Here is a 25,000-nt window from a genome sequence, read left to right on the forward strand (position 1 = left end):
AGCAACGACAACGGCGACGGCAACAAGAACGTAACAAATTTGCATATTTAGTGGGTAAAAACAAACGCTTTGCACGCGCTGCACGTGCGTTTTTCACTTTTGTCCATTTCGTTGCCGTCGTCAGCAAAAAAACAACGTGAAATAGCCAAGCTTTTGGTTTTATGAAGGACGTCAGCACTTGAGGATAAATTTTCATTTTCTCTCCTAAAATGGAGTGCCGTTCCGACTGGTGTCATCTTTGAGGAATTACCACACCATTGTCATATTAAAAACGTTGAAATAGTCACGAAGCGATTAAAATAACGCAAATTTATAATTTGAGATGACGTTCTCGTTGCCGTCGCCGCTGTCGTTGATTAAGCTCCCTAATATTCTGACGGCTGGGTTGAGAGGCTTGGGTTCGGTCATGTGATTTGGGTGACTATTTAGGGATTTTGGCGGGTGATTTCTGTCATTCTACGTCAGTCAGTCCCTCTGGCTCGAGTTGTTCAAACGATGGATAGCGCTATCCACCGGATAAATCTCTATCCAGGGGATAAACGCTATCAAAACCAATTGAGTTATCCACGGTTATCCATCGTCTGAACAACTGGGGCCAGCTGGTGGCTATCCTTTTTTTGTTTTATTTTGTTTTGATTATGGTAGGGTAATGTACGATACCTTTTCCTTGAGCTTCAGTGCCACTACATTAGATTAGGAATACGCTTCCACCTTTTTGGGCCACAAATAAGGAGTGGTTTTTTGGTGTTTTTTTGTATCTGGCGTGGTACGTTATGTTTTCATTGTCTGTTGCCTATAAGAATTAGCTCGTTATATTGTAAGTTTACTATGTGGAATTGTCAGATGGCTGACTGTACGCTCCTAATAAAATATTTCATTTTTCATTCCTCGTGTTAGTGAAGTCAGAATCGACCTCTTTTCTCCTCGCTCGCTCCAAGGTCGCCTAACGGAATTCTAGAACACGTGGCCTTTCTGAAAGCTCACGAAACTCTGTTAACACTGCTGCAAGAACTGTCAATTGCACTTACTGTGTCGACACCAGCCGCAATAACATCAATTGCCAAACCATTTACTTCTTCCAGGGTCAGTTTTTCCTTAGTGAGCAAATATGTCAACAGGGGAACCACTATGAAGGATTCAAACAAACGGATATGTGAGTTTAGAACAGGCGAAAGTACAGTAATTTGTCTATTGGTTCGTATTTTTGTCATTAATCTTAAGCCCCAACAAGTGAACACATTACGTTCACACGCCTTTTCACGCATTCAACACCGGCTGCACGCTTTTGTCGACAATAATACCCCCGGGAACATCATGGAGATTTTAATAAAACAATTATTCTAGTCGGGCTTGCTGGATATAAAATGATTATAACCAACTCGGCTCGTCATCTATCACTTCATATCCAGCGCGCCCTCGTAGAATAATTGTCAAATATTGCTTGAGTGACTTTAAAAATGAGCACCAATGCATTTAGCTTTAAAGTGCAATGGTTGAACACACGGGCAGCATCTCAGCGCCTTAAACACCCCGAGTAATGCAACCAATCCCAAAATCCCACTGTTTACAGCATATCAATCAGAGATGACGAGAGGTTACCCAATAATTATATCACAAGGGTAGCCTCTTCTCTCTCCCCACCCCAGCCCCCACCGTAATGAAAATTAAAGTCTTACCTTCGTCAGATGGTTCAATACCCTTCTCCGTCATTTCTTTAAGTTCTTTCATTTTGTTACTGATAAAATACTCCCCAATTTCTACGATATCGTCACAGGCCTTGAAGAATTTCTTTAGTGCTGGAGTATCGATGTAACGTCGTAAAAACGTACTCACACCACTCATCATAATCTTTTGTGTTTGAACCATAAAGGTGTCGACGGCTTCGATGAACTTCACGGCTTTCTCTGGTGGTGATTCTTGGTACAGCCCCAGACGTGTGTTGAATGCTACCGTTCCTATACCTACAGATAATGACAGCTTACCACATTTTATCACATAATTTGTACAAACACCGCGCACTGGTGGCTCAGTTGGTTGAGCACCGGGCTGTCACGCGGGAGGTCGTGAGTTCAACTCCGGCCGGACCATAGCCTGCGAGCAAGCTCTCTTTCGGGGTGCTCTCTTTCTCTCTCCTCGCCCGCCCACCCACCCCGAAAGAGAGCTTGCTCGCAGGCTAGCCGGACCAACACTCAGGGTCTTTAAATAACTGAGGAGAAAGTGCTCCCTTTGTAATTACATCTGCAAATGGTTAGACTCTCTAGTCTTCTCGGATAAGGACGATAAGCCGGAGGTCCCGTCTCACAACCCTTCAATGTTCATAACCCTGTGGGACGTAAAAGAACCCGCACACTTGTCGCAAAGAGTAGGGCATGTAGTTCCCGGTGTTGTGGTCTGTCTTCTGTGATGTATCATGGTTGGGAGGGTAAATGCTCGGAGATATTAGCTACACCAAGCTACTCTAAAAATCTGAGGGTAAATAAAGATATATGATATGATATGATATGACAAGAAAACATCCAAAATTACCAGTGGTCAGACAACAATGCAGCATTTTCCATTGCAACACACCCATTACCTGATTTTTCTTTAATAAGAAATGAGCTGAAATTTTAAGAAGGGAGCTAGAAAAAAAAAAGGCAGTTTTTTTGCCTTTTTTTAACCCATTGACTTCTGGGGGTTCCCCATTGACGATTAAAATCGTCTGGCATTTAAGCCAGAGTAAAATACTAAGTATGGCTGGTTTCTGAAGGCCAATTTAGGCGTGAAAGGTTTAGAGATGAAAGGATTTAAAGCATTCAAAATGAAAGGCAGTGTGTTCACATGACAACAGCAATTTTTCTGGTCGCCTGACTACTTACTTTCCGTTGAGAATTTCTTCAATTCATCTTCCAAGTTGGGAATATGATGATTTGGCCCGCAAGCTTCCTTCAGCTTTGTAAATCTTGCAATGGCATCTTCGGTAACAGCATTAAAATTGTCGATGTTTTCTTCCACAGTTTTAAGACGCATCATTTTGGGAGCAATGCACTTTCTCAGCCTTTGCCATTCTTGCCCCTGTCTATTGCAAGAAAGTTTAAAATGATTAATCATTTACAAGGAACACAGCTTTAAGTTAATGGTATATAATATTTTTAAAGGGAATTAGCAGTCCTTACAAAGAAAACTGACGGCCCTAGAGTTTTAATTTGAAAACTAATCTAATGCTAGAAGATTACAATTACTCGTCAATGAAGGGCAGTTCAAGAGTTTATGGGTTAATAGCCGCAATAATAGCCCACTTGAACTATTCATTTACAGGGGATGTAGGGACGGCGCAGTGGTGAGACCACTCGCCTCCCACCAATGTGGCCCGGGTTTGATTCCCAGACTCGGCGTCATACATGTATGTGGGCTGAGTTTGTTGGTTCTCTACTCTGCACCGAGAAGTTTTCTCCCCGTACTCTGGTTTCCCCTCTCCTCAAAAACCAACATTTGACTTGATTTGCATTAACTGTTAATTTCAGTTTACAGTGTCCCCAGTTAGTGCTCCAGCGCTAGAACGACTGGACACTTAAATAAAGTTCCTTTCCTTTCCTTTTCCTTTTTATTCAGCAAGTTTGTGAAGATCATAATTATTCCTGAATCATACCATCCTTCCCTTGACATTAGAAATGATATATCACCTGGTCATCTAATGAGACAAAACCACGTGAAAAATTCAGGTGGCTCGAAAGGGATTGGAAGCCATGACCTCTGCGACGCCAGTGCAATGCTGACTACCAACTGAGCTTGGAAGTCACTCTGTTGGGAGCAGCTCATATTGCTGGAGTTGTTTCTTCCTGTCAAGGACTTGATGAATGAAATGAATGTACATATTTTGAAGTGCCAGTTATCTGGACAAGTAAACACATTGCCCACATACTGCACACCGGTGGCTCAGTTGGTTGAGCACCGGGCTGTCACGCGGGAGGTCGTGAGTTCAACTCCGGCTGGACCAACACTCAGGGTCTTTAAATAACTGAGGAGAAAGTGCTGCCTTTGTAATTACATCTGCAAATGGTTAGACTCTCTAGTCTTCTCGGATAAGGACGATAAGCCGGAGGTCCCGTCTCACAACCCTTCAATGTTCATAATCCTGTGGGACGTAAAAGAACCCGCACACTTGTCGCAAAGAGTAGGGCATGTAGTGCCCGGTGTTGTGGTCTGTCTTCTATGGTGTATCATGGTTGGGGGGGTAAATGCTCGGAGAAATTAGCTACACCAAGCTACTCTAAAAATCCGAGGGTAAATGAAGATATATGATATGATATATTCTCACCTTAACCCTTTGACATCCAAACCGGCCTAAACCGGCCAGACTTGGTATTTTACTCTGTCTAACGCCAGACGATTTTACTCGTCAATGGAGAACCCCCAGGAGTCAATGGGTTAAATGTCCTGACACCTGCCATCGATGAGTAAAATCATTTGGCATTAGACAGAGTAAAATCTATTAAGTGTCACTCTCAGGGGTCAATGGGAAAATAGGGTTATAGCTTCACACCTCAAAGGCCCTTCTAAGGACACCCTCCATTGACAAGTAAAATCGTCTGGTATTAGACAGAGTAAAATCTATTGCCGGTTTTCACTGTCACACCATCAGCAAAACCATCAAACAAATAAAGTCAAGAATCAAAGAGATGAAAGAAGATAAATATTCAAACAGTTTATTTTATTTAATTAATTAATTAATAATTTATTTATTTATTTATGTAGTAACTTCCATTTCGTCACCCCGCAAGCAGAGCCTCCTTTAAACTTTTGTCTTTTTCTTTACTGAGGAGGACAAAAGTAGGCTCTGCCCGAGTTGCGTCAACTCTTTGAAGCCGCCGCAGCCCGAGCTGCTGGACTAGTCAATCTCGTTTTCTCTCGTCAAACCGGTTTTTCCAGTGCAAGCATCCGTTTAGTGACAAAACCGATGGTTATAATTGAGCCCGCTGTTCCATGAAAAACCAAGATGGCGGCGAGATCTGGCATATTAGGCTTGGGTTCGAGACTGTATCCTGGCAACATGCAGCCCATATTCAATAAAGATCTTACTCGATTCATGCAGAGCCTTTCTCGAGAACACCAAAATCGAGGGAGCAAAAGAAAGGCTCTGCTTGCAGGGTGCCCTTTAGTGAAAAAAGGCTCTGAATGAGGGACTAACATACGGACTCAAAGATCCAGCGAGGCCAGCCCCCATAAATGTATACTTATACTAAAACATAGATAAACAAAGACTAATATTTAACAACAGTTCTTTCTATCAATTGAGCGACAATGAGGGCAGACAGTTTTCCATGTTTGAATTCTAGAAGTGTCAAAATTGGTGATAAATTTATTAAAGGAGTAGTTAAATAAATGGTCTTTGAAGGTAGAGAGAACGTTAGTTTCACGAATATCGAACGAAATATTGTTCCATAGAGGAACAATGCGATTGAAAAATGAGTCATGAAATAAGGAAGTATGGACACGATTAGGTCGTAAATTAGAGTTGTTGGCATTCCTAGTACAACCAGTGATTATATTGGTATATTCATTATATTCAGTTTCACAAAGGTTCAGGTCACTCTGTGCAATGTTTGGTGTGGGAGATATTTGAAGAAATGTTTTACTCAAATTGATAAGGCTTTGTGTGGAGACGCCATGTCTGTGTCCCTCCGAGGGGCACAAATATGGTGACCGGAAGCTAACAATTGCATATGTCATCAAAATTTTGCTATAAAAAGCCTGTAGTCATCTTCTGAGGGCTCATAAACAAATATGAGTACTTATTCTCATAAAAGGACTGTTCAGATTGCAAAATCTCAGAGGATAAATCACTTTTTTGACCTACATGTATGTGACAGCATCCTCAGCTGCCATTTTAATATCGCATCACGCAAAAGCTTAGAAATTCAACCTTGCTTTATCACAAGAGGAAAAACCCTATCAGACTGAAAATTTGTAAAAAGATAAATCTTCAGCTGTTCAGTATTAACTTACTAAACTAAAATATCAAAAGGATTAAAAATTCCTTATTTTTTTAAATTTGATGACGTCACGTGAAAACCAAGAATTTTAAAGTGTTACTCTCAGGGGTCAAAGTGGTCATTTGAGAGGTAGTCCACTACAGGGGAGAGGGGTGTGGCAAGCAGTGTTTTCAATTCTCCCTACCATTACAACCGGTCAACATAAAATGCAGACTACAGACTACAGACCGGGTATAACATGCAGACTGAGTTTAAAATGAAGGCTGAAGCCACAGTTTGTAGTCTTCTTTATACTGACCGCTGTTACAAGCTATATTAATCAAAATTTAAACTACTCACAAAACTGCAATTCCAGGAAAGTTATTCCCCCTTTTTCGATACTCCATCCAAAAATCCAGCACTGGTCTGCGAGGATATTCTCCTTCTGCGCGAAAGACTTTCTCGATATTATCAGGCTCAATGATGTGAACTACACCTTCTCCCATAAAGGTGTGCTTTAAAATCGGGCCATATTCTTCAAACAGGAGTTGCATATGTTTGTATACCTTGGTAAAGCCTTCGCTTCGACGATAAAAATCAATCATGTTCTTCAGGCTTTTCTCAGGGCCTGGTATGTCCTCAAAAGGTCGCACTTCGCCATGATCCTGTATTTTTGCAGAGTCACGCAACGCATCGTTTTCCTCCTGGAATGCTGCATGTGTTGTCTTCGATCGCCATAAAGCTCCTAAACTTTTGAAATGCCGCGTTGTTTTGAAAGGATCGCGGCAAGTTCTAGTTGCAAATACCTTTATAGAGAACATTTTTGGCAGCAAGTACTCTGATGTCCACTACCAATATCATTTCAAGACCAACGAAGTGTCCAAGAGGCTAGAGATAGCCTCTACTAGACCCGGTTTACTTCAATCTACTTAAATAATGATGGCGTTGAGACAAGCTGGTTCTGATTTGTTTTCTTATCCTTTAAGAGGTGAACCAATGAATGACAAAGGATATGTGAAATGTTCATATATTTGTTCACCTGTTATACAACACAAACTGAGTGACCAGCACCCATTTGGCAAAGATGCGTGTGTTCGGTCGGGTTCCACCGTTGCCCCGTTAAAGACTGGAAAAAATTCAGGCTTTTTCCCAACCCCTTAAGTTGCTGTTTAACTACGATGATTTCTAACTCTCATGTATTTCATTTGCCGCAGTCTGAACATTTTATATGTTCTATGTCATTCATTCATTCATTCATTCACTCATTGTGTAGTTCCTCAAACAGTGTGTGCTAGCGTCAATTTGTCCATAAAAGAAACTACTCTCTCACATAATCACATTATTTATGTTGGGTAACGAAAAAAATACGATTGCATACGGCATATTGGGCAAAGGAAAGCAAAACTAGGGCCACGAACTTTCTAACGTTAAAGTATAGTAGCCGCTCAAATATTCCTGGATAAAATGTTCCCACAATTCCACCATAGAATTCAAGGGCAAATCTTGTTTCGTTTCAATCCGCTAGGCGCGCAATCTAAGCCCTGACAGCGATGTCAGGTGGCTGTTAGTGTCCCAAACGAAAAGATGAAACGATGGTAAATATCCTAGTACACTTTGAACACCACACGGCGACCGTTGAGTTCGGTATGGTAAAGTTACCAAGCCACAAACAAAGACTCGTTACCAAACCGAACTCAACGATAACCGTGTGGTGTTCAAAGTGTACATGGAGCATTTCCATCGTCTTATCGTTTCGTTTGGGACACTAACAGCCGCCTGACGTCGCTTGCAGGGCTTCGATTGCGCGTTTTCTGTCCGACTAGTTGGGTGATACTAAAACAATTAGACCCTTCGCCCTCAAGGGCCACGAGGTAATAGCCCATTCGACTTCGACTCATCGGACATTGACCCGTAGCCCGCAAGGGCTGCCGGTCTAACTGTTAAATAGACTTCTTAGGAGAATCATTGATAATCGAGGGACTGCGAGAACAATAGGGCCGTTTATACGAGAGAAAATAAGCCGCGGCTTATACTCTGGCCGCGGCGTACATAATACGCGAAAGGAGCTATTTATACGAGTATAAACTCCAAGGCCAGGATAAGCCGCGGCTTGAGAAAGCCGTGAACGTAGATTTTGTACCATTTATACGGGTTGTCTTATGTAAGCCGCGGCTTATTTTCTGTCGTATAAATGGCCCTAATCTTTTGTTTTCGCTTCGCACGGTTTCGCAAATAAGCTCCGCATAATTTAATCGAAAGATTTAATTGGTTATCCTCTCGAAAAAAGGTGTGTTTTGTGCACCGTCAAGGCCAAAAATACAGACCAAAACATGAAACAAAAAGACCTGTCGAGTGTCATAACAACCTCTTCTTTCTTTTAACTATGGGAGAAGTTTATACGTCTGCGAGAAACTTTTTGTCCCCCCGATAAGTCTATGGCACAAATGAGTACGTTTTCGTGGTAGAAGTCCTTAGAGCGATTATTTAAACAAAAGCCGCGTGGCAAGTCAGCGAGAACGCTACAAAGGAATAAAGAGCTTAAGCAACGACAACGGCGACGGCAACGAGAACGTCATCTCAAAAAATAAATTTGAGTTATTTTAACCGCTTCGTGTCTATTTCAATCTTTTTAATATGACAAGGGTGTGGCAGTCCCTCAAATATGACACTGGTCGGAAAGGCGCTTAATTTAGTGGAGAAAATGAACATTTATCCTCAAGTGATGACGTTCTTTATAAAACCTCAAATTTGACTATTTAACGTTGTTTTGCTGACGACGGCATAGAAATGGACAAAAGTGAAAAACGCACGTGCAGGGCGTGCAAAGTTATTGTTTTTTCCCACTAAATATGCAAATTTGTGACGTTATCGTTGGCGTCGCCGTTGTCGTTGCTTAAGGACCGGTTCAGACGCAGTACTTCACATGAGCCGAATCTAATAGGCCATTTCCGAGTTCGTGTCTGCCTCCTCTTCAGAGCGAGTCTAAGTGCGAAGCTTTTGTTGTGAAAATTAGTTTCCATTCATATGTAAAGTAGAACTAATTACCATTACAAAAACTTCGCACTTTGACTCGCTTTGAAGAAGAGGCAGACATGAACTCGGAAATGGCCCATTCATTGAATTAAGTTCATGTGAAGTACAGCGTCTGAATCAATTCAAAACGACCGGTTTAATTCGGATCGGCTAAGCAATTTTTCCCGCCTGGCTTAGCCGGGGATTACGGATGTGGAGTGGCTTTGATCCAGACGCCGTACTTCACATGAGCCGAATCAAATGCTGAAATTATTACAACTTTGCAGTTTTCTTCAATCATAGTATGCCTCTGTGAATTAATTTCGGTGCAATTAAGTTCGGCGTCTGAATCAATTCAGCCGGGCTTAATTATTTTGGGTCGGTCTAAATTCGAATTCGATTCGGCTCATGTGAAGTACGGCGTTTGAACCGGGCCTTATCATTAATTAAAAGGGACGTTTTCGTTCGCGTAGCCGTCGGAGATCTCAAAGTCCCTAGTTTCGTTTTTCTCGGTTCTACTGTGCGGGAGGTCGCGAGGTTCAACTCCGGCCGGACCAACACTCAGGGTCTTTAAATAACTGCTTTTAATTATTAGGCATGGGTAAAGACGAAAAGCATTTAGCTACTTGTAGTAAATCGTTTGTAGAAAGTTCTGAAGTTGCAATGCTAGTTGAAAACTGCGTTTTAGAGCCCGCTTTACACTAGCACAAAAATCTGGCACGGCACTCTCTCGAAATCTCGGTATCGTACCTATATTTTTCGGGCACGGCACGGTAAATGTTTTGTGTGGAAAAAGAACAAACAGAAGGCAAGTTGGGCACCTGAGCCAGAAATTATACAGGTACCGAGCACATTTGTGGAGGTGTGCACACTACAAACATTGGTCCGTGCCACGATTTTGGAGTGCCGTGCCAATTTTGTGTGTGTGTAAACCCTAAACGCTTTAGTGCCAACTTTAATTAGCTTTAATTGTGGCCTAAGATTATTAAATCTCCTTCTAAGTGTTGACGATCAAAACAATTCTTCATTTCCATAGAATGTACATTCAGTTATTCACAGTTAATTCTTTTTATATACACTAATAAAGTCCAACAAATTATCCTTTACCAAATAAATAACACAGTAGGGCCGTTTATACGAGAGAAAATAAACTATTTATACGAGTATAAACTCCCAGGCCAGGATAAGCCGCGGCTTGAGAAAGCCGTGAACGTAGATTTTGTACCATTTATACAGGGTGTTCGCGTCTTATGTGGGCGGCAGCCAGAGTAAGCCGCGGTTTATTTTCTTTCGTATAAACGGCCCTAATGTTTAAATCACAAATACACCTTATTCCAAAATGGCCGCCATTTTAGTACTTTTTTGCTTGCTTGCAAATTAGCCTCGTTCTTAAACCTTGAACTACCAAACAAGGGCTAATTTGCGAGCAAACAAAAGAATACTAAATGATGGCCATTTTAGAGGAAGGTGTATAGAGTGTTTTCACTCACGTGACCAGTAAGTAACCTTGTTTTTCCACCGAAACAAAAGAAAACGTTTCCATGATAACAGACATGAATTCCCGGAGGATTAGTTGGGTACACTAACATGACCGCTGTTCCATTGTTCAGGTACACCAACATGGCTGCCATGACGTCACGTGAAAACACTCTATAGGGAAGATATCTGTTCGGTAACATTGTCTTTGCTTTTCAAATTTGCCAACCACAAGGAACAAAACACCCATTGTTTCGACAGCCAATGAGGCTCTGGTTGGCACATAAATGACATTCAGAATTCTACTAGTATACTAATGCAAATGCTGTAATCTGATTGGCTGAGCCATTGAACATTATTAGCCATTAGTGTGCAGTGGCTGGAGGTCGTCTTGGAAATAACGACGCTAAGAACGTTTTGGAGGAAAATTTGGATGCAAATGGGTAATTACATTTCTGAGAAGTCTAAACGAGGGACATTCACGGTTTCTTGACTTTCAAAAAAGTTGAAATTATTGAAAAAGCTGATGCGCTCGCGCACACAACTTACATTTTAAATGGCAATTCAATCCGAGCGATCTTTTTCAGACGCAAAGTTTAATAATACGTCAAGAAATAACTGGAAACCGTTATTTGAAGTAAATTTTAGTAAGAATTCCACTAAAACAATTAGATCATTCGCTCTCGATTTCTATGAGGTGATAGTTGATTCGGCCTTCGGCCTCATCAACTATCACCTCATAGAAATCTTGAGCTCATAATCTAATTGTTAAATAGGTAACGTCAAAGATATCTTCCCTATACCTCAATAAATGATACATAGCGGGGAAAAAAATAAAACTTTCATGCCTCGGTTCGTGACACCCAATCCGCTAATAACAGAAACAAAACAACATATTAATTAAGCGAAACTTGTTATTCAGTTATTTCGAGATTTTTCGTTGAGGTCTTCATACGAAAGAAGCAAGAAAACGCCCTCTTTCCCGTTTTCGAAATGAAGATCCTGAAAAACAAAATCAATCTATTCGACTACTGGTTTTTCTTTCACGGAAATGTTCGTCTAAGGTTTCATGAATTTAAAACGAGTACATGCAGCCGGCGGGAAAACGCGGGGAAAATGCGAGCAAGCTAGTTACAATCGTGTCTGGTTTTGCTTAAGAAAATGGTGCAAGACTTCTTGTCCAATCACTTAGCGTTGTGTCTTGGAACTATGGCAACAGAAACAACTTTGGCCAATCAGAGTAGATACGAACAATCAAAAGAGCCAACCAGAGCAAAAACATGCAGCCAGCAGGATGCGCGGGAAATTAAAATGCGTGCGAGCCAATCACAATTGGTTGCGCTATAGCCTCTGATTGGCCGATATTGTGGTGCCAAGTTTTTAATGTGCCTCAAGCCTCAAATAATTTTCTTTTCTATTGACCCACTGAAAAATTATTCCAGTTTGAGTGTACCGTAAAATTTAAGAAAAATCCGACGTCGCTCGAACCACAGTCGAACTTGCATGTGTGATACATTGTCCTGTTCCCGAGATGAAGTTACGAAATTTGATTTGCATTCATGTGCAAAAATTCTTTCAAACAGCTTGTGACGTCATCTCAGGACTAGACCCATGCCTCTTGAAAGCTTGGCCGCGGGGCAAACACTACCATTTGGCCATTTCCGAGTTCACGTTTACCTCCTCATCAAAGCGAGTCTAAGTGCGAAGTTTTCCTTGTAAAAAAATAGTTTTTTTACAAAAACTTCGCACTTAGACTCGCTTTGACGAGGAGGCCCACATGAATTCGGAAATTGCCTATTTGTCAACTATACGCAACTCGTGGGGCCATTTAGAAGCGAAATTGCAATCACACAACGTAACATCTACGTTTTATGGTGCTGATATAGCCCGATTTCGATATATTAAAATTCAGTCCTAAACAAAAGGCATCATCTCGAGGCTCTGGGGAATAAATGTAAGGATTTGTATGAGTTTATTCCCCAGAGCCTCGAGACGATGCCTTTTGTTTAGGACTGAATTCTAATATATCGAAAGTTGGCCATTTGACTTTGCGGAATAAAAAAAATCGAGGATAGGGAAACTCAAGCCAATCAGCAGATGTGGGATACAAAAAATTTAAAAAATAACTTTCGATGCTCGGTTGAAAACTGCTTGCAGATTAAGATAAATAAATAAATAAATAATAAAAACTATAATAAATAATAATATTAATAACAATAACAATAATAACTATTTACGAAGGCAACACTTTTGTTCAGCATCCTCAATGCCATTTCCAAACACAGTGACAATTTGCCGGTGGACCCTGATGGTAAATAAAAGGAGACAATCAACAAATTAGTAAATAACGACTCTTGGCTCGTCAACAAAAAATGCTTATTCATACCTTCTTTAATAAGAAAGGTTGTTCTCGCATGCGACCACTTTCATAAATGGCGACCAACTTTACCTTCTTTTGTATTTATGTTAATTAGACCTACTGCCCTCATTTTTAGACAAATATTCTTTTGAAATTCGCTCGTCGTAGCGAGGCTAGAAAGGCTCATTAGCATTAAAACAAAATAAATTTTTTTGGCCGCAATTACGAGAGGTCTATAAATTATTATTTTGTCTTTGTCTTAATAGACGATTTTTGAATTCTCACGGCTGGACTGGATCAAATTAATTTGTGTGTAAAAAGATTTGCCCGCATTAGCCTCCATTTCATGCTAGATCCAGTCTAGCCGTGAGAATTCGAAAATGGTCTATTAACCTTACTGGCTCGTTACCACGATCAAAATTGAAAAAAATTTTGGAAATTTTCCTGTCCCGCACACTAAAATGGGCTTACTCAGCCAATATCAAAAATACCTTAATACTCTTTGTTTGTCCCTCCAAAATGTTGCATAAACATTGTTTTCAATCTCTCTTGGGACCATTATAAGTCCTAAGAGAAAATAAAAACAATGCTAATGCAAAGTTTGGAGGGACAAACAAAGCGTATTATGGTCTTTTTGATACTGGCTAATAGAAATTAGTATAAATACACAGGTGATTATACAAAATCGCGCGCTCTCATTGGCTCGCTATCTCGGATTATCAGCCGATAATCACCTCGACCTTTGCCACTGTAAGTGAAGATGATTTCGCGTTGAAATGTTTTTTTTTTCTCTTTTTTGAAATAATCACCTGTGTATTTATACTAAAACAATTACTAAATTCTCAACCTCGGATAATAAAATTCTCGTGCTCTGATTGGTTCACTCAATCTCGTTTATCAGCTCATATACCGTAGTTTGACCTTATATGATAAATGATTGATCCAAGCGTTGCCAAGCTAAAAGTTTTTTTCGCCGGAAAGCGAAATTTCTCTCTGAATAAAGCAAAAAAAAAAGTTTTTTGGACGGTTGGGTTAAATCCGACGTATAGAAGTACGCGAAAAGGTAAGAAATGTTTTTGAGATGAGCCTGTGTCTGTCTGACGACAAGGTGTTACACAACATCGCATCGGTTCTCATCAAGTTTTTTCGATTTCGCTCAGATTTGCTCGCTTTTTTCGCTCGCATTTCTTACTTCCAAAGTTTAGGAGTTTAAAGGACTTTAACAAAACAATTATTCCTTTCGCGCTTGTTGGATATGAGACTGGTTATAGCTAACTCAGCGCTACGCGCCTCGTTGGCTATTTACCATCTCATCATGGAATAATTGTTAAATTATCGGGTTTTTTTTCCTCAGTATTTTCGATAAATGGTGAACAACCACTCCACGGAAACTCATAAGAAGATTTAGCATCGTGTTTTCGTCAAACGACAATCGTCAGGCTGAAATTTGCGTTCTGCCAAGAGTAAAAGAAACTTGTTTGATTTTCCCGCCGTCTTTCACGTTTTCCGGTTGCCCCTTGCCGTTTTTACGTTGCGCATTTGCCGTATAAGTGGAATTTTCTTCTTGTTGTTCTTCTAAATAACAAGGTGTTCGTGAAAAAAAAAAAAGACCCCGAAAACCATTTTCCGGCAAGTCAAAAACGTACGGGAGCCGTACAGCGAACAATATTAGGGAGTTTAAGCAAAAACAACAGCTACGACTACGGCAACGCCACGAAGCAAGAATATTATTGGTTAAAAAAGGAAAAATACTCGTGCTGCACGTGCAACACGAATTTCCGTGCATTTCTTTGCCGCACTCCACAAAACAACAACGTGAAATCACCAAATTTTAGGTTTTGACGACAACGTGAGCATATAACATTGAAACAGTCATTTTTTGTTTTGACTTTAACAGCGTTCGTACCCATTCAGTTACAGGATAGTTCGCCTGTATTTTACAAGGTGAACAAGACCTTGCGATAGCGCTAAGTTATATTTTAGACTAACGTTTTCGTTGCGGTATCCGTCGTCTTTGCTTAAACTCCCTAATTGCTATTTATACGGGAGTCTTCTTAGAATGATTACTACAGGTACCGGTTCTAACCTAACCTTGAACAACATAGCCACGCAGCAGTAGCACATGACCTAGAAGTGTGTAGCATGCAACTCTTTTCCTTGGAACAAAGCTGGGGACACCAATTTTATGCCCAAACATAGACACGCGCGGGAAAATGCACGAGCTACGTTACATCCAAATAAGGAGATTTTTAAACTCAAAAACCCCAGCTCTAAGAAGACTCCGGTATGAACAGCTTGGTGTACGGGTCCCGTACGAATAGCCACATTGAAAAAGCAAAAATTAGGTTTCATGGTTACAGATCGTTCATAACTGACTCCTTACCACAATTTTCTTCACGAACTCAAATTGACTCTCTGTTGACTACCAAAACAGCTTCATCGAAAGTCGCAAAAATTTGGCAGGTAAGAGTTTTCATATTTTACATAGCGTCTTTTTATACAAACAATGTTTAAAAATTGCGAGTTTTTGTTGTTTTGTTAACTGCACACTCAAAATTAACAGGGTCCATTCCGAGTTCCCGTGGGTCGGTCACGCGAAGCTTAATTCACAAGCTTCACTCCATTTTACGTGAAACGTGAAGCGTGAAACGTGATGCTGAATCTATCTAATGTTTCACGCCAGGCCTAGCAGTCGATCGAGCCAACTAACTGGAAAACTGGCTGCAATCCAAATGAACGAACCTGAGTGACAGAGAATGCTGCCTTAGAATTTCACCGTCCACATTCCACGTGCCTACAGAACTGTCTTTCGGATTGCGACTTCCTAGGTAAGTATCGAGAAGAGGCCCATCAGAACCTTGCACAGGATACCCAGACTTATCACAGGCCTTTACGTGGCATTCTTTAACGCGATGGCACTCGACAAAGGGGAATGCAAACTGAAATAAAACAGCGTTGAGAAATAATATTGAATTAACGTGAATATATTTTATCAGGGTTCGTGCTGGAGTTTCACAAATGGCTTTTCGGGCCCGAAAAGGTTTTCGGAAGTTTCGAGAAACGGGCCCTAGAGTAGAGAACCAACAAACCCACATGTGAAACCAAGTCTGGGCAAGAGTCCATTACATAGGAGTAAGAATGGGGTATCAGGTTTTTCCCGATCAGAGTCAGAAAAGTGTCCATTTTTAAACCAAATTTTGCTGGAAAAGAGACAATAGACCAACTGTTCTCCCGGCGTTAAGATTCTTTGTGCATTGTATACCCATTATAATGTAGCAATGGCATTTGTTATGGAAATACCTGGAAGAAAACGTTTTATTCCAAAAGGGTTTGAATAGCCCTTATTCACGATAGCGGCCATGTTGCTTTTCAAATTGTCATGCAAATTAGCCATGTGTTATGCTGGGGGGCAAACATTGGAATAAAGGCAAATTGCGGAAAATCGGTACGTCGAAATATTGAATCAACATTGCTAAAAGTACATTTTAGAATTTAGAATTAAGTACCTTTTATAATAATTTTATATCTTTTGATTGCCTCCGACATTTTGACTTTCTTCTTCGTTATCTGCTAATTTTTCAGTTAAAAAAATCGAAGTAACTTGTGCAAGCATTCTGTTTTACTACTTAGGTGATAAACATTCAATGAACATGAGACAAATCATCTGTGTGGCTAAGATGTTCGTTATAACCTCTCGAACTTGTGTTGTTTGCCCCCTCAGAAGTGTGTAGCTAATTTGCATGATAATAGAAAACCCAACATGGCGGCTATCGTAAATATGGTCTATTGGGTACAACAATGACTTTGCCGATTTGGTCTACAGAGTGTTTTGACGTGATGTCATGGCGAACACGTTGATGTTCCTAAGCAACGGAACGGCGGCAACAATGGTGTTCCTAAAGCCGTTTTTACACGTTGAAACTTTTCGCTGAAACTAGTGTGCAACGGCGCGGTGAAACAAGTTTCAGCAGGCGTTGCACAGTGTAACATAAAAGGTCGAAACTCGTTTGGGGACGTTGAAACTGGTCTACATGGCCTTAGCCAGTTTCTGATTGGCTTACGCAGCGTAGCGTAACAAGACCGAGCGAGGCCAGTTTCACGAAGTGGTGTTACACGGTGAAACTCTTGTTATATCACCAGTGCGATTACTGCAACCGTTCCAGAATTAAAGAGCGGTTCTACTATACGGAAGGTATCTGTTTAGAAACATTGCTTTTGCTATTACGATGTACCAACTACAGGAACAAAATACCCTTTGTTTCGACAGCCAATGAAGCTCTGGTTGGCACATTAATGACACTAGGTGACGTCAGCGATATCTTCCCTATTAGTGAAACTTGTATCGCAACGGAAGTTCAACTGAAAAAGTTTCACGATACCGACCATGTTACACGGTGCAATGCCTCCTGAAACTTGTTTCGCAGCGCCTTGGCGCACAAGTTTCAGCTAAAATTTTCAAAGTGTAACAGCGGCTTAACTAATCCTTCGGGACTTGAGCTCTGTTAACATGCAAACGTTTTCTTTTGTTTCGGTGGAAAACCAAGGTTACTGATCACGTGAGTGAAAAAACTCTTGTCTATTTTCCCGTAAAACTTGGTTTAAAAATTAGACCTTTATCTGACGCTGATGAGGACTAGACCAATCTGGGTAATCTTACTCTTGGGTGATTTACTCCTTGACTGGGAATCGAATCCAGACAACTTTGTGCTCTGACAACTGCGCCATCCTTGGTCTCCGGAATTTCAGTTCAAGGGTGGTTTGAGCCCTTCAGCTCCTGTAAATGATGAACTGTACCTGATCTTTATAGTTGAAGTTGCGTTGTATATGTGATTTCATCTGAAACCTTGAACATTCTTTCACAATGACAAGGTCCGTGAATCCATCTCCCAGGTGACAGCTCGGCGAGGGTCCTTCGGGAGATATCTCGCACAAATTGGGAAGAGTGTAGAAATTTACCCCAATGACACGGCCATGAAACGCCTTCCATTCTGTTAACATAAGAGACCAAAGAAAAATAATCGCTCATCAGTGCTTGGGTTTCTACAATTGGAAGAGTAGTAGCATGCAAGGGGTGTCAGCACCTGGCGTCTACTCTTAAACCTGCCTACGATCGCAATTAGGGAACTTAAGCAACGACGACGGCGACGGCACCGAGAACGTGATCTCAAAATATAAATTCGCGTCATTGTTATCACTTCGTAAACATGTCAACCCTTTTAATATGACAAGGGTGTGGTAGTTCCTCAAAAACGACATTCGTCGGAACGGCGCTTAATTTAGGGGAGAAAATGAAACTCTATCGTCAAGTGCTGACGTTCTCCTTAAAACCTCAAATTTGACTATTTCACGTTTTTGTTTTGCTGACGACGGCAAAGAAATGGACAAAAGTGAAAAACGCACGTGCAGGGCGTGCAAAGCTACTGTTTTTTCCCACTAAATATGCAAATTTGTGACGTTCTCGTTGCCGTCGCCGTTGTCGTTGCTTAAGTTCCCTATTGATTGGTATTCACCACCGAGCAATCGAAGGGATGCAAAAATGTCCTTGAGTAAGGGCGATCGGTTCGGTAAGTTTTTCTTTTCCTCGCCAGTTGCCCCAAAGTCTTGCATGGTTAATTATTCTTTCCAATGCTATAACAATAATCATGATGGCGACGATGATGATAATAATGATGATGATGACAGGAGAACCTCTATCTCGACTAATTCCTTGACTCGACCCTTTCCTGAGTGAATTTATTTTTAGGAACAGGTTTTTCCCACGAAAAGTACCATATTTCCCTTGACGCTGAGATAGCTTCGTTTTAATTGGCTTTTACAACAGTGGGCGAGCTGAATCTCCCGAGGGAGGCGTTCTATAAATAAATCTACTCGGGATAGATTACAACGACAACTCGACAACGAGAAAGTCACAAATTTGCGAGTGGCGTCGTCAGCCGTGCATCTGTATTCTCATAAAGTAAGCTGTTTTAACCAGTCAGGGCGCGCGTTATATCGAACGAAACTTTACTATAAATGAAAATCAAATGTTGGTTTTTGAGTGCCTCTCTTTAAGGTGGAAGGCTCTCAAACCTCTCTCAATGGGGAGCTTTAGCAACCACGACGGCAACGGCAACGAAAACGTCGTCGTTAAGTGTGAATTCGCGTTATTGTAATCGCTTCGCTACTATCCCATGCATTATATACAAAGGTGTGGCAAACCCTCCAGAACGAAACAAGTATGAACAGCGCTCAATTTAGGGGAGAAAATGAGCATTTATCCTCAAGCGCTGACATTCTCACTAAAAACACAAATTTGGTCATTTCACGTTGTTGTTTTGCTGACGACGGCAAAGAAATAGACAAAAATGAAAAACGCACGTGCAGAGCGTGCAAAGCTATTGTTTTTGCCTACTAAATATGCAAATTTTTGACGTTCTCGTTGCCGTCGCCGTTGTCGTTGCTAAAGCTCCCTAATGGTGGTCTAACTACTGCGCCAACACTGCTTCCGTAATGCTAACTTCAGTGTTTTAATAGCGGAGTATTAGTCGCAAGGTGGTTGGACATACCTTGGTTTTCCATGGCCAATTCGCCGCTGTTTTCCTCCTTACGACACACTTCACATCTACAGAACACATTACAGCGTTTACAATATATGAGTCAGTGAATTACATGGCTTGAAACAAAAACAAAAAATTTACCCTAACCCAGCCTTAATCCTTCTTGGGATGGTACGTCCCCCTGAATTGCACATTAAAATGCTACTATGACCAAAAAATCAATTCTCCTTTTTCTTTGGATTTCAAAACTATGTTAACTAAACACTAAGTGACCCAAGTTTTAAGCCTTGATTTCAGTAAGACACCTGTTTTATTTAACAGTTTATTTCAACAGGAACTTTCCTATTTAATGCTCCGCCATTACTAACTTTAAAATCTTGAGAAAGTTGAATCGAGGAGAAAATGACGTCAAAGACTCACTAGTTTAAGAATGCAATGCGTGTCTACGCGGTTAAATTAATATGCGGCACAGGAGTTTTGTGCTTTCATACTTTCAAGTCGTGTCTTGCATATGTAATAAGATGCCTTCACACAATGAAATTTTGAGATAGTGAGTAAATGGCGTCACTAGATCCAACCCTCTGAGGTCCAAGCGGTCAGTTTTGAACGTGAGTAATGGTAGACAGTGAAATTCAAAGTTACTCTCAAAGTAAAGACTCTTTGGATAAAAATCAAAGCACAAAATTTTGCCATTCAGGCGTTAAGCAAAACACACTTTCAAAATCTAAAGAAAAAAAGGAAGTGTTTTTTTTATTATAGAGGCACTTTTAGCTTATGCACTGATGTCACTAATAATAGCAATCTTCTTCACTTTCCATCGAGATTATGAGCGTTCCACAGACTTCTAACTAGCTTGAAAGCCGGCTGTTCTGTTGAAATCGCGTGCGGTCGAAATATAGGAGCTAGATCCCTTTAGAAACTGGCAACCCAAGCTCCTATATTTCGACCGCGCGCCATTTTCAACGGAAGAGCCTGCTTACAGGCCTACTTCTAACGGAAAAGCAGAACTATTTCCTACGCTTTTTTCTTCTATGCAAAAGTGAAAGAAGTAAGCAGTTACAGTCGAAAACTCTCCAAAAACATGGCTAGGCACCGTCATTCTGGTGCTCGAAGAAAACGGGTATTTTTTAAACGCTAGCCTTGTCCGAACGCTCAACAGAAAGGTTGGCTTAAACATGCAATTGCAAACAAGATGAAAATCAAAAACACTTTCAAATTAACTTGGCAATTTAAGTTACTGTCATATAAGAAGCCTGGAAAATGCAGGACTCCGGTGCCGCGAACGTCATGGGTTCGAATGGAGTTAGCTGTTCGAGGAAATCAAGGTTAACTCATGTCTGAGATATCTCGCACCAAAAGTTTTCAAAGGATCTTGTCTTCTGTAGGCTGATTATAATAACTATTTACTAACCATTGCTTTCTCAGGCCTGCCGCTAGACGGAATATAATGAAATTGGCCGAGATTCTTTACAAGCCTCTTTTACTCATTATTCTTTGGTTGACCTGACGTCACGGCCGCCATGTTGGTGGAAAGAACAATAGCGAAAAAGTCTTTTGGGAATTTGACTCTATTATTATTCAAAACATGAGCTACATTTTCCTTACCCTGCGAGCAGTTGGTTTCTCCTACGCTTCCCGAGAGAGAAACCACTACGAGCAACCGTTCGATTTTCCATGAAGCATGTGCGAAGTACGTCACACCCTACGCCCTACGTGATGTATTTGACGTCAATTCGTCTTATTTCGCGGGAAATCACTACACAGCACGCTCGTCCAAACGCAGCAGTTACGTAGCTGAACGCACGCGCAAAGCGCCAAAACACAGTTACTTCATACAAGAGAAGCGCCTACCTACCCGATCCTACAGTGAGTTCGATCTCTTGGGTGATGCTCTGCAAAAGGACTTGGGAGATAACTCACTTCAACGTCATAAGATCTGTATTCAAAAGCAGGCCGGACATAACAGATTATTTTGGCTGCAGTTCAATATTGGCCAGAGCAAAATAAGGAATTAGAATCCTTAAATAGGGAAGAAATGTCAGAGATTGCCGATGGGTGTTAAGCTCCACTCGTGTTCACAAGTGACGCTGAAATAAAAGTCGTGATAGGACGGGGAGCAAGAAACCTTGTCTGCTACAATATTTTGGCGACATTTGTTCTTCGAAACATCTTTACTTTCAGTTGCAAACTTTTTTTTCTTCGAAGTCGCCATTTCACTGTCTCTCAAAAGTTGATCTGTGATCAAGCAGGGAGAGGAATGTGCTGAATATTGGGTTAATGGCACAATATAGGACTGAAGATAGAAGTGATCTTCGCACTGAACTGGGCAAGTTCAGCAATTGTCACTGTATAATATAGACACCTGTAAAACCCACGCCACTTCCAACCCATGACCTCTGGGATGCCTGTGCAACGCTCTACCAACTGAGCTACGAAGCCACACAATTGAGAGTTGGCCAATTTGTTGGGCTCACGTGTTCGCGTGAAAGGACTGATGAATAGACGAGAGGATCACTTCGCTCTTTCGTCTTTAAGCCGCACTTGAAATACACTTTTCTTTCAATTTTAGAACTCTTGCAACTTTTAAGCATGAACACACAAGATAAACTGAGTTCAAAGGCACATAGAACCGACGAGAGTTTGACAATGGTTTTGCCCTATTTCGAGCATCTCCTCCCCTTTGTCAGAATAGTTCATTTTACAGTTGTGTGCTTAGTTACCTGGCCTATGAATGAAAGTGAGGCTGGACATGACCTTGTTTTGATAGAAACCTCACTGCTTTTCTTATGTAAATTCTTACTAATTAGCATGACAACAACATCATTAACATAACAAAAGGAGGGAGGTTTGTATCATATCAAGGTCAACACCAGCCTCACTTTCATTTAAAGGCCAGGTAACTAAGCACACCAGGTTTTCTGAGCCCGCGAGACTGAGCACCCCCAGCAAACCATTGTTTTAACGAAGACCGCTGGTTAGCAACCTGGTCATTTCTGTCTAAGGTCTTCCGGTCTATTGTTAGAAAACTATTGTTCTTCAGCAATGAAAACACACTTCACCTCATTTTCCACAGCCTCCGTGCAGCACCCCATTTGTATCGCTTAGGGCCCATCCATCGATTCTTTTCACTTGTCTTCAGCACGTCTCCCAAGAAACCATAAGCGAGAGAAAATGTGAATCGGATGTGTTTGTTGTCATTCCAAAGAGAACAAATATCGAGTGGTATCGTGTGACCTATTAAGAGTGGAAATGCGAGCTTAAACAACAATTTGTGCAAAGCACGTGTCGTTTGCACCGGGGCTATTAGAGAAGTTAAGCATGACATTAGAGACCTTTAGATGCACGTTTACGGCTAACCGCAAACTGAGGTTTGAGATTTGCGGTTTGACGTTAGAAGTTGTGATAGTTCGTGCATTTAGATTTAAGTAAACAAGTGCAAAGCTGCAGAGGCCGCCATATTGAATTTCCTCGATTCTCAGCGTTGATGTTTCAGTCAACGAAATAAATAAAACCATGACTCTTTTGATTGTTTAATTCACATGGAATGAAAGATAAAAAGTTGCTTTTTATATCTGCCCCGTTCATACGTGGGATAATGTAACTTCCATGCCATAAAGAGCTGAGGTAACTTACTTACGTGAAAACCTACCTTCCGCCGTTGAAAACGTCAAAACTTACCCTCGAACGTGACGGCAAGCGCTAGTCATGTGACTTCCAGCAGTTTGAGGTTAGCCGCAAACGTGGATCTAAAAGTCTCTATTTACGGCCAACGACCAACGAGAAACGGCAGGCTCCTGCTTATCATAAAAGCGTGAGAATTATCTCATTTTAACTTGTCTCGTTCCTTTGAGAAGTTGCTTGATATATGGAGCTAACAGGACACTAAAATGAGCTAATATCAAGCAGGGTTCTTACATTTTTGGCAAAACCCTAATTTCACTCCAAACGTTTGCTGTTTGGCGTAAACGTCATGCTTAATCTCTCCATTACCAGGTTTGCCTACGGCCAGTTGGAATTCTTACAAGGTATTCATTGACCCTGCAAATTAGGCATTGAGTGGTCAATTACATGTCAGTTGGGAGAGTAAAATGACATACTGTAGTAAAAAGAGAGGATAATCGCAAACAGGAGTGTGCTTAAATAACATTTATCTAAGAATGTACTTCAACGGCCTACATATATACCTCCTACAGCTAGTCGTGTAACAATACGGTAGAGGTCTTACAAGAGTCGTCGCTGAAAAATCGACTGCCGGCTTTCTTTCCTTAACCGGGCCGAAAATTTGCCATCCCCTTTACGATAATAAATGTAGCGATTCAGTGTAATGCTTCTTTGTTACAAACCTAAAATGATGTGAATTGCAGACGTGACTGGATCGTTTATGCCTTGAGCTGAAAAAACCACTACTTCTGTTGAGCCTTCAAAGAGAAACAAAGATGAAATACAGTATAAATGTTTGTGCCGCTTTGTGTTCGTCCATACTATTTTTTTTTTAATCAAAGTACTGTATTCTATATATAACCTTTGGTAATTTTAAATTACTATTAAGGTCATTTTGTTCAAGATGAGCCTATAGGTCATAAGCCCCCGGCTTGTATATATACTTCCTTGTCATCACCACCTTAAACATTTGTAGTCCACAGTCTTTAAGTTATTGTAAATTTCTAGCGTATTGAAACTGAGGCATGCAGCAACTAGGAAATGGGCTAGCGACCCTCACATTGGAGTACGAGAACGACTACGAGTACAAACGTTCTGTACTGGGCACGCGAATTACGTTTAAAGAACAAAAATTTTCCAAATGCGCGTGCTCAGAACTAAGAACGTAACGCGTACTCGTAGTGATCGTTGTACTCCAGTCTGAAGGTCGCTATAATTGTCACCTTCCTTGCCGCTTTGGTTTTTTGGGGTACAAGAAATACAGCCGTCTGAATAAAAATGTTTTTTTTTTGTCTGAGAGCTTATGATCTTTCTATAGATAAGAGAATGCTCGGATATTCTAGGGCGCGAGAAATTCTATTCGAAAGCCGGGTTCAAAATTAAAAAACTGCAGTACTTCCATGTGCTTACACAATCTCTCTTTAGTCAACTAGATCCAGTGCCCACACGGGGATAGCGCTGACGCTTACAAGCAAACAAGTTCAGGTTGATCGCGTGTCCAATGCTTGTCGCGGTAATTAACCTGTTAGGTTTCAAGGTTGTGAAGGGATCTTAGCTCTGACTAAAAGGTCTTAAAGTGATTTGTCCTTCCTGTAAGCGACAATAAGGCATTCGAAAAAATGACAACCAGATTGGGGTTGTTTGTGATCAAAAACATATTTGTCATATAAAGGATCTCTTTAAGTTTCGGTACACCTGAATTATAGGTAGTGGTCTACAAAGTTAATAATATTGGGGTCAGACTGCAAGTCATGTCAAATTAAATAAAAGAAGATTTTTTTTTTATTGTTCATGTTTTCTTGGGAAAAAACGCCAACCTGCAGGAATGACACCAACACGCATGTTGAGTGGCAATGCAGTGAAGTTATTGGACACTGTACCATCCACCAAGTCAATTCCAACATTCCCATGGGACTTCTCCAAGAGTCCATTGACAACTTCATGCACAATGCCATCACCGCCAACACACACCACCCTAAAGAGTTTTAAAGATTGCAGCACTTGTA

General features: G+C 41.0%; 2 protein-coding genes across 5 annotated transcripts in view; both read right to left on the reverse strand.

Moving 5' to 3' along the window:
• The window catches only part of LOC138010611 (cytochrome P450 27C1-like), a 15,327-nt gene extending 8,517 nt beyond the window's left edge, over positions 1-6,810 (reverse strand). Inside the window, exons 1-4 of the mRNA XM_068857585.1 lie at positions 6,312-6,810; positions 2,859-3,058; positions 1,677-1,961; positions 1,029-1,126 (exon numbers count right to left, since the gene is read on the reverse strand). Coding sequence (XP_068713686.1) covers positions 1,029-1,126; positions 1,677-1,961; positions 2,859-3,058; positions 6,312-6,772 — 1,044 coding nt within the window. The 5' untranslated portion in view covers positions 6,773-6,810. The remainder of the gene's footprint in view (positions 1-1,028; positions 1,127-1,676; positions 1,962-2,858; positions 3,059-6,311) is intronic.
• A 2,472-nt stretch (positions 6,811-9,282) lies between these two features.
• The window catches only part of LOC138011723 (ceramide kinase-like), a 25,577-nt gene continuing 9,859 nt past the window's right edge, over positions 9,283-25,000 (reverse strand). For 2 of the 4 annotated variants that reach the window (XM_068858855.1, XM_068858854.1), the window contains exons 5-12: positions 24,812-24,969; positions 23,678-23,752; positions 22,394-22,568; positions 21,190-21,270; positions 19,344-19,399; positions 17,593-17,786; positions 15,541-15,737; positions 9,284-12,744 (exon numbers count right to left, since the gene is read on the reverse strand). In XM_068858855.1, the coding sequence (XP_068714956.1) occupies positions 12,669-12,744; positions 15,541-15,737; positions 17,593-17,786; positions 19,344-19,399; positions 21,190-21,270; positions 22,394-22,568; positions 23,678-23,752; positions 24,812-24,969 (1,012 nt within the window). In that variant the 3' untranslated portion in view covers positions 9,284-12,668. Of the gene's footprint in view, positions 12,745-15,540; positions 15,738-17,592; positions 17,787-19,343; positions 19,400-21,189; positions 21,271-22,393; positions 22,569-23,677; positions 23,753-24,811; positions 24,970-25,000 lie in introns of all 4 variants that reach the window. The other 2 variants (XM_068858856.1, XM_068858857.1) reach the window with 2 other exon arrangements.

This window comes from Montipora foliosa, chromosome 7, assembly GCF_036669935.1.
Source record: "Montipora foliosa isolate CH-2021 chromosome 7, ASM3666993v2, whole genome shotgun sequence".
NCBI lineage: Eukaryota > Metazoa > Cnidaria > Anthozoa > Scleractinia > Acroporidae > Montipora > Montipora foliosa.